The 10,169-nt window shown below is 39.7% G+C and overlaps 3 protein-coding genes across 3 annotated transcripts; all 3 read right to left on the minus strand.

Annotated features, from left to right (window-relative positions):
• Positions 1–13: 13 nt before the first annotated feature.
• On the minus strand, positions 14–1,970 carry F9C07_1555000 (extracellular metalloprotease AO090012001025). The gene is made up of 5 exons (XM_071508203.1): positions 1,966–1,970; positions 1,392–1,854; positions 256–1,325; positions 120–194; positions 14–32 (listed from the first exon to the last, which is right to left on the minus strand). Exons 2-3 carry the CDS (start codon positions 1,677–1,679, stop codon positions 657–659), a joined length of 957 nt encoding a protein of 318 aa, XP_071366506.1. The 5' UTR covers positions 1,680–1,854; positions 1,966–1,970; the 3' UTR covers positions 14–32; positions 120–194; positions 256–656.
• Positions 1,971–2,150: 180 nt separating this feature from the next.
• On the minus strand, positions 2,151–3,665 carry F9C07_4154 (cell cycle control protein; the record flags this gene model as incomplete). Its single annotated transcript, XM_041285940.2, has 6 exons — positions 2,151–2,250; positions 2,311–2,473; positions 2,524–3,244; positions 3,303–3,399; positions 3,460–3,496; positions 3,566–3,665. The coding sequence occupies 6 exons, from the start codon at positions 3,663–3,665 to the stop codon at positions 2,151–2,153; spliced, it is 1,218 nt and encodes a 405-aa protein (XP_041146405.2).
• Positions 3,666–4,755: 1,090 nt separating this feature from the next.
• On the minus strand, positions 4,756–5,937 carry F9C07_4155 (putative SWIRM domain protein Fun19; the record flags this gene model as incomplete). The annotated part of the gene is made up of 1 exon (XM_041285941.2): positions 4,756–5,937. The coding sequence occupies one exon, from the start codon at positions 5,935–5,937 to the stop codon at positions 4,756–4,758; it is 1,182 nt and encodes a 393-aa protein (XP_041146406.2).
• Between the last annotated feature and the right edge of the window lie 4,232 nt (positions 5,938–10,169).

The raw sequence follows: 10,169 nt of genomic DNA on the forward strand, positions 1-10,169 counted from the left end.
GAATGGGATAAGTGCGTTCCTGTCATGTAGAACTAGCAGGGTGTTTAGGCAAATCAGTAACACTGTCGTGGGAGCCTGGGGCGTTCCGGCGGCCGCTTCGTATATAACTTGTATAGTACCTTTACATAGTCATTGCCATGGAATGGCATCTTCCTAGCGTCTAACCGTGGAGATCCAGAGGCTAGTCATTTTACCTTCCCAGCGATCCTATTAATTTTATGGTCTTATCCCACGATGTACCTTGGTGGTAAAGACCTTGTGCAGCGCTGTCACTTTGAATCGTGCCATCAATCTAAACCGCTTAAAATACTCTCCTAGAGGTAAAATCCCGGAACTTGAGCGTTCTACTCGGCCGAACAAAAAAACGTCTGTTAGGAATGGCTCTAGATGCACCACTGCGTCAAACGATTCAGAAGAGCAACTTGTTGCAGTAGCGCGCTATCTATTACTTCCATTTATACCGCTGACTCTAGCGTAGCATACAATATAATGTATACCGTTCCCACTCTTGGACAGCATAACCACGCGGCACATTACACATGACGAGCAATATCGAGCATCACATAGGAGAGTGAGAATAAAGTATGGATTAGCAGGTTCCATCCCAATACGAGAGGTGGTGCACTCCTTGAGGAAACGACGATGTATTCCTCGTTTCACTTCCCATCCCTCATCGCAAACCACATGCTTCGCATCCTACTGACCTGATCTGGAGTAAAAGAATCGTAACACTCATCAGATGAATAGTCCATAAAATTATGAATAGCATCAAACCCTGGGAGCTCCGGGCATGAATCTTTTTGGGCAGGACACCCTTCTGTGGGCTTGGATTGCTGCGGCGTATCTGCGATAAAATCACCCTCGTTATCGGATGAGCATGACTCTCCTTCGAAGGTGTGCAGTAGACCATTCCAGTGACCTATTTCATGAATTGCCGTACCACCTCTGTTGTAATGTGCGAGAGAACCACCCGGCATGGTCTCCGCAAGTACATTACAGCCGTCCTTGATATAGGTAGATGGAGGGCTGCTAGCGTTTATGCTCGGGTCAGGCAATGTGCAAAAACCAAGCATGCTGGTGGGTTGTTGTTGCGAGACACCCAGTTCGCGGCGGACGATGTCAAAAGCCCTGGCACCCGCATTGGGCGACGCCTGGAGATCTGTGTGAAAATAAACGTTGAGCGTACGGTAACTCCCTCTGCGAAGGACAGTCTTCATTGCCATTTCGTCCTCATTGCGAGCCCACGTATCATTTGCCGAGCGAGTCACGCCTTGTAAGCGGTAGGATATTGTGGCATTCCAGTACGCGTTTTGAAGGTAAGAAAGCTTCACATGAAAGTCAGACGATCGTTGTTATTTTACTTATTGAGAATGCAAGATGTCACCACTGACCTGATCAGCAATCATCTCATCTGAGATCGATTCAGTTCCCGCTTCACCAGTAATGATGTGGAACCACGTATCTATCACAATCGGGGTTATTGCCGCCCGACTTTCAGAATCAACAGGGTTATAACTCTGAGAACCTAGTGCGCTCAATCTCCTGTACTCTGCCTTCAGGGATTCAGTGGGCGGGCCGGTCGCACAGAAGCCACGACTCTGCGAAACAAAAGCGAAGCATTGAATTTGTAGATTGGCTATCACAAGGATCAAAATATGTAAAGTGGGAAAATGCGACATGTTGTTTTTCCAACATTGGTGGCTTCATTGAACTTCGCCAGAACCAGCTTACCGCTTGAATATAACCAGCGATGCTGCCGAAAGAGAAGCATGATTTGAATCCAAGAATGCCATAACGTAACGGGAATGTTAACAAGGGGTGTAAACAACCTATCTGGGAAACTCCAAAAACAATCTGGTGACAACCGTCGTTAAGATTAGTCTTCGTAAACAGGTGGCCTCTTACACCTGAGGACGCACCTAATCGAGATGACACTAGCGTAACAACAAAAAACGTCATACTAACAGTTAAGCATGAGAAGGGCCGCTTAAAACTAACAGACACCACAACTCCAGCCGCAGACGCCTCGAACTTATGATGCATGATTTGGCAGGAACCATAGATGGAACCATGCAAATTGGCCAACTTTGATGAACATTCAATGGTGTACAATAAACGCACGGTGGGGGTGGTTGGAAAGAGCGTATCATTTAATGGGTATTCGGCCCAAACCTATTATCTCTACCGGTTGCTATGGCGCTACTTTCCTGCTCGTTATTCCAGGTCAAGTATGTGTGATCTCCAAGCTTCCTATATGCATTGTCAGTCCCATCAAGTCTACAAGCATTAGGTTGGGGGAAGCATCGTTACCTTGGCCGCACTAGGTGAGCGATGGTGAAAAGCGCACCAAGAAGGACGCATAGACCGCCAACAACCACATACGCAATACCCATAAAAGGGTTCTGCCCACCGATAACGGTCCGAGAAGATATGAGTATTGACTTTGTTCCCCCGTACTCTGTAACGGGAAAGTCTGAACAAAAGTTAACACAGAACGGATACTGCGTAAAGGACGAATCTTACGGTCAGCGATGTCCAATTGGTAAGTGCCTGGTGACATTGCCGTGGTATCATTCCTCCGGGACAGTTTGCTGAAGTTAGGCAATGCAGCTGTTCTCATCCAAACCATAAATTCCTCATTATCGTGAAGGTCAGGAATCTCAGTGGTATAATTATGCGGATAGCGGGCCTGCCAGTTCGGGGGAGGGACAACCTGTCCTGGTTTGTACTGTGTGGTCTTAATGAGTTGCTTGTCGCTATCCCATGCGATGCCCTTGTTAGTCATGACGTATACTACAGGATCATCGTCGTTTCCGTCGTTCAAGAGCTCGGGGCTTTTGATTGTATCGTTGAACATGGAGTTGGCGATAAGTCCACATGGATAGTATGCTTTGCCGCTGTCATCAAGCTTTAGGGGGTCACATGAACCGCCATCAATGGTTTTATTGTCGACTGGCTTTCCTTTAAGTTGGTCTATGTCTAGCGATTTCACGTATCGCCGATGGTTTTGGTAGAAATTTGTCAGACGATAGTACATAAACACAGGAGGTTCGATGCTCTCCGGGATCTTGAAACTCAAGCGACAAATGGTCTCGTTCGTCTGTTCATCTCTATATTTCATCCAGGTCGGATTAGGCTGCTGATTGGAAGATTTGAAAGACGATTGGACTTTGTCTGGGATTGGGACAGGGGTCCGTTGTGCTTTATCAGCACATTCAGAGTAGTCTATCACAATTTCTTGTACCTTCACGGATGTACGGTTGCCATTAGCAGCAAGCGCATCACGATAATTTCGATCTTACCTCAGAGCTTGCCCATAAAAGAAGGCCCCCAATGGGTGCAAAAATGACACCAACGACGAAAAACAAAGGCAGTACACTCCTCGGCGTCAAGATAGGCCTGTTAAGTGTTAATAAGATGAGACACGAATACTATGCAACCCGTTGGAAGTAAACTCACTGCCAGGCTTTCAAGCGCTGTTGCCGAAAAGCAGTATCTAGACACGACATAAGCATTGGTTAAAATACTGATGTTGTAATAAACACAGGACTGCGTAGATCCATACTTGCAGGTCGCCTGTTTTTGGCCTTTTTATCGCTCTCGACATCACCCCGAGTTTCCTGTTCACCCAAGGAATCCGTACGAGCGGCCTCGGTATGAGACATTATCGTCTAGGACTTCCTCACCGGTTCAAGCGCGCAACACAGAGGAAGACTGAAGGCTTAGCTATATAGAATCAGATGCCAGGATGAAAGACGGTAAAGGAACGGATGTACGAAACAATAGAGGTCGGACTTTACCACATTAAATGTGGCGCGGACCGGAAGTAACGGGGATTAAATTGCGTACGTAGTTGGCTGGGCGTCGCATCCGCTTACCGCATTTAAGTTCACTGGCACAGCCTCCCTTTGTAATGATAAAATCAGCATTTTGGGATGTATCACGTGCATACTCGATTAATGTATCAGCGGCAGCAAAGAAACATTATTCTTGGAAAACTCTATCTCGAGGCAAAAAGCCATGGTAATCACATATGAGAGGCAATGAACATAACTAGCTAGGGTGAATTGCTTCCCGTACGTTTATGAGGTCCATCTCCCTTCCTTACCTCCCTCTACCCTCATTTTCTCCATAAGCACACCACTCATATAATAATAGAAAAGAAGGAAAACAATATAAACAGAAAGTTCACTGAGCGAGATCCTACGAATGATATGTTTAAGGGCATGCAGGAAGGTCAGCCATCTACCTTAACGATACAGCTAAACGTCGAGGTCCTGGGATCTTCTGTTCAAACCTGGTCAATCATCGAAAATTCACTAACATCAAACCCGAATCTGCCATTCTAGGTAATATAAATCGCACCCAAATGGTGAAATGTCAAACCACGGTAGATATAGTATGATAAACATATGGTGACACCTTGACACGTCTGGAATGAGTCTCACTGCCAAACATTGTGCCTTGAAAGAGAGAAGCTATAAAAGAGCACCAACGACAGCTATGCATAAGAGGAGTGCGAACATACTCGAGTTACAACGCCAAAAGCAAAGGAAATGAGATTCCGCAAAAGGATGGGCAAAGTGTAAAAGTCACCGTTGTACACAGACCAGCAATGCCTAGTGACAGAACAAAAGGTTTGAAATACTATGCAAGAACCTAGAAACGAACTCGCTAATTAACCAACTAAGAAAAGATGACATGATGGGTTGCAACAACTTTGCAAGGCAAGCTTGGGTAATATATCTTGTAACGTCATTTAAGAAATTGCTCGAAATGCTCCGGTCTGAACCAGCCAACTCGGTCATATGCTGTCCAAAGCTTGCTTGCTTTGTTAACGTCAATCTTGCAAGCCTGTTGAGCATCTGTCTTCCGAAATTCTTTCCCAACATTCAAAGCCTTAACACGAGCCTCAAAAATGCGACGCTTGCTGCATAGATATGTTGCACAGGAAAGCCTTAATGTGGCTGCAAGGTTGAGCTCAGCGGCGTTCAACAAGTGTCGATCTGAATCATTGCTGAGATCCAGCATTTGTCCTTTCCAGTCTGCCTTCAAGGCTTTCGCATTGCTTCCGAGAGTCTCTAAAGGAGGGGAGTAATCCATAATCGATTTATAATCTGTGTCATCCCGATTTGTGCCTATAGCTCGGGGTTGCTTGTTACTGGATTGTGGGGTTAAGTCAAATGTGTCCAAAACTTTCTGCTTTGGTGTGAATCTTGGTGTACGCTTGGCCCTGGGAGTCCGCTGCGCACGAGTTTGAGCAGGAACTGTCCTCTTAGCCGGCGCGGGGGCGATTCTCTTTAATTTCGCTTCCAACGTGTGCGGACGACAGCGATTCATCATAACTAGTTGGCGCTCGAGCGTTTCTCGCTCCTCTTTAGCCCATGCTCCTGGGTTGCGATTATATTGAGCTGAAACGATTGGCACACACGAAAGAGCTAGAAGATATTCATCGCGTGTCGGTTTATTTAATTTATTTTCAAATCTTGCCATGTGGGAATTAATGTGTTGCTCAACCAATGCTTCCGTCTCTGTCGGAAGCATAGGACCGAACAACGGCTCATCAGTGGCAACCTCTGTGAGCGAATCGTGGCGAGGGAAAAGGACAGGATCCCTTGAAGAGCCAACTACCGCATCTCCCTCGACCTGCTCTGATGCATTTGACTTCCTTTTTTTGTTGCCTGTGTAGGGAGTGACAGGTGGCGACGGCAAGTCCATCTCCGATTGTGTTCGCTTCCGGTCAACGGAGATGGGAGGAAGTTTCATGTCATGGCTGTATGAGGGATTCTGTGACAGTTGATGGGGTGAAAATGCAGGGTTAAAACTATCGAACGGTTTGGACTCTGGGGGCGACATTAGGCTGGAAACGGATGGTAAACGATTCATGTTTGTTTTGTCGCTTCGGCCCAAAGGTGAGGCAACAGTAAACGAGGTCATCCCAACAGACTGATTGTCAGTCGCAGACAAACAACAGACAACAACAAAAAATGAGGATGTGAGTGAGGATAATAGGGAAAGTCACTGCTGATGTTTTGCTAAAGATATAGTGCCCAGAAGGCGATATTTGACGAACACTGATGGTATGTGTTTATGGAAGTCAATGGAAAAGGGATTGGGCAATGTTGGCAAGGCACACGTGAAAGTGATTTGTCAGGGCCGCCTCTTTGTCTTATGGGTGGCAATAGGCAGATGACATAGAACCCTTTCGGCGATAAGGCTCACTATGACCGAGCGCGCGGTGTTTGATATAAGAATTGGGCGATATCTCTTACGGTCTCAATTGGGAAGGGTGGGGGAATGCCGTGATGTATTTAAGGAACTCGAAGGACATATCAACAGGGCGAGTCTATTCCTATTCGGAATATAGGAAATACACTAAGGCCCCTGAGAAAGGTGGACGCGAAACAGAGAAGAGATCGAACTATGAGTCAATGCGCCAATGACTGGGGCTCATGCTTTAAGCGCAGTACCCATGATGCTCATGAGACATGCGGGGTTGGCGCGTGGCAGTAGAAACATCACCTAATCACAAGGTCAAGGCTCCCTCTGCCAACCACACACCAATTGCTGTGTCATCAGAAAGCATTGGAAGGTATGATATTCATGTATAGGTGGCTTGAATATGTAAACAAGGCCTACCGGGTGTTAAGAGCTCTACAGTAACCTGAGGAGGAGGTGTCGATGTTTTCTAGTATTCGTAGTGCTCCGGTATTAAGGGCCATATGACGACAACTGCCACGGGAGAGCGGGGGTGAATTCTGTTATAAAGGGGGGCAGTGGTGTGGGTACACCCACGGTGTGGCATCCATCGAGGGGCAGATTTGGCAATGTACCCGCCAATAGCGGCCCAGAATTGGATTTTCGTCTCAGCAGGTTAGGCTGAAAGGGTGGGTAAGAGTCAGATCACCTGTAGTATCACACTACCTCTGGTGGATGAATCATGGGTGATCTTCAGCCCCACAGCTTGCAGTTGCCTGACGGTCAGACCTAACAATGGCAATCTCTCACAATATGTACAGTTGTATACGGAGTATATCACCGAGACAGCGACTGCCTGCCTACCCCGCCTAATCTGACGGCTTCCTGATCCTTTACTCGGTTCTTTTCGGTAAGCCTAACTATGACTTCATAGGACAGTAATGGTGGACAATTTACTATATCTTATATATGAATCCATAATATACTGCGGAGTACATAAAGTAGTAGCTTGATACCTACAATAGCTTGGGAGCCACGGACAGTTTGCCTTTCAGAGTTGAGTAATATTTAACTGGCACAGTAGCGCAGATGGTATAACTATGCGCTGTATTAGAAGTCTTCAACTTTGTCTAATCCTAACATATGTGATATGTCTAGGCTCTGGCATCCAAGTTCAAAGCTGCAAACAAAACTTGGCTCTTCAAGCATTGACAGTCAGCAGAATGATTGCCTACGTATATAGTGATAATTACAGTGTTCATGGATAAGAGTATTACTCACATTGAGTCAGATGGGCACATGACTCACAACACATGAGCTTTCAGGTGACGTCATGGCCAGAGATAAGCTTGGAGTCACTGACGAACATTTCACATGGCTTTAGCCAATAGAAATTCTAACCTATGATAGCCGGTTATGTAGGGCTTTCACGCACGGGTGCCAGGAGGGCAGAATGTATTGGAATATAGTTATACAGTCCCAATCTGGCTCTACAGGGCCCAGGCTACAGCAGCGGTCAAGTGAAATATTCTTTTCTGAATACGTCCATTCTATCTTTAAAAGCCATAACCCTCTGTAGCACTACCAATATCAGTTTACGTATAAAACTGCTTAAATAGTAGTGTAGTCCTAGCAGTATTGGGCTTCTTCAGGGCCCTAGACCCAAGCTACCGGGCCCAAGCCCAACCCCTGGGTCTATAATAGGCCCCTCGTGGGCCCCCCTCAGGTCAGTCAGGTGTAAAGTAAGTTGATTCTCTTGCCTAAGTATAGTCCCCACCACTAGTTTCCGTGTAAAATGCGTCATCCGCGATCACACGGTTCACACCTTTTTTTTACCTATTTTTTAAATTATTCCACAAATGGCTCCCCGAATGCCTCTAGGGATAATAAATTCTAATAGAACAAAGAAAACTGAGCTAAATCTCTATTCTAGGGATTTTATATACTTAGTGGCTAATAATCTTAATATTGGCAGAAACTAGACAGTTATTATAATACTAGTATCAGCCGTATAATATAGCTATTACAGATTTGGCTAGTAGATAGTCTATCTATCTAGAGATTATTTAATTTATAATTAGTATTTAGACTATATAAGTACTTAATAAAAAGAACTAAATCTAATTATGTCACGGAGCCGATGCAGAATCGGCCCGTAGAATATACAGAACCCCTGTGCCTTTGTAAGAGATATTGCCAGGGCCCAATATTCCACAAGGCCAAAAGGTCAAATAATTCTGAATCAACGATTCAGAATGCCCTGGTCAGGCCTATATAGCTTCCCGCCGTTACAGCCTTCTAACCTCTACTCCACCTATATATATGTAACAGCGGTTGACTTAGACAACTGGATCCCATATAAGTGAGCTGCTGGTGGGCTACTGGCGTATATAATATATAAATATATTTATATTAAAATTATATAAAGAAGTCTAATTTTTAAATAATTTATTTTATTATATTAGATAAAGAAATTATTATATAATTTTAAATAATTTAAAAATTTTTAATATTATATTTCTAAAGTCTATTAATTAATTATATTTTATAGATCTATTATTTATAAAAAATAATATACTAATAAAATATTTATAACTTAAATTATTTTTAATTACTAATTTTAAAATAATTAATATATAAAATTATCAGCTACCCTAATTCTAAAGTGGAATAGTCTTAGGGCTAGTTAAAATAAATAGAAAAATTAAATAGAATAAATAAATTAAAAAAAAAACTAGAGTTAATTAAATAATAATTCTAAATTAAATAGATAGATAAAGCTTAAGTAATCTAAACTCTAGATTAAATAATGGAAATAAATAACTAGAGCTAAAATAGTTAAAGCTTTAGATTAAATATAAATAAAAAAAATTAAAAAAATAAATTAATATCTAATAATTAAATAATTAAATAATAATCTATTTAAAAAAATTAATTTAATTTAGTAGAGGATTAAATAGCTTTTTATATTAAATTAGACTTATTTAGATTTATTAAATTAAAAATTTATTTAATTTTTCTAATTTAATATTTATTTAATATTTTTTTAATTAAAATATAGTTATTTAATATTATCTAATTAAAATTTTTTATTTAATTTCTTTAAATAAATAATATTCTAGAAAGATTCTAGATTATTATCTAAAAAAGAAATATTCTAAAATAACTCTAGAATATTTAAAAAAATTTCCTAAATAGAAAATATATCTCTAACAAAAATTTAAATATTTTATTATTAATAAATTTTTAAAAATTAATAATATAGTTATTTAATGATTTATAATTTAAAGAATTTTTCAAGAAAGTTTTTTAATAATTTAAAATATTTAAATATTTAATACTCTAATAAAATTAATTATTAAAGAAAATAAAAATAAAATTTTTTAAAAAAAATTAATATTATTATTTAATATAATTATATAAATAATTAAAATATTAAAAATAATTATTTAAATATATTTTATAAATAATAGATTTAACAATTTTAAATTATTTTAATTTATTTATATCTATTTTTTCTAAAAATAAAATTATATTATAAATATAAAAGATTATTTTACTATAAATATATTAATTATTTTAATAATAAAAATTAAATAAATATAATATTTAAAAAGTTTTTTAAAAATTTAAATTAAAAAAATAATAGACTTTTTTTATATAGTTCTTAATTTAAAAATAAATTAATATTAAAATATTATATATTATTTTATAAATAAAAGATAAAATAATAAAAATATATATAAATAATATATTTAAATTTTAAAAATATAATAGATTTTTTTAAATAATTTTTTTATAATATAAATATAGATTTAAATATTTAATTAAAAAATTTAAAAAAATTATTTATATAATTTATTAGCTATAAATTTTAAAAAAATATAATATAATAATTTAATATTAATTAATTTTTTATTATAAATATAATTTATATAATAATAAAAAAATATTAAAAAAAATAAAAAAAG

This window comes from Aspergillus flavus, chromosome 4 (genome assembly GCF_009017415.1).
Source record: "Aspergillus flavus chromosome 4, complete sequence".
Classification (NCBI taxonomy): domain Eukaryota; kingdom Fungi; phylum Ascomycota; class Eurotiomycetes; order Eurotiales; family Aspergillaceae; genus Aspergillus; species Aspergillus flavus.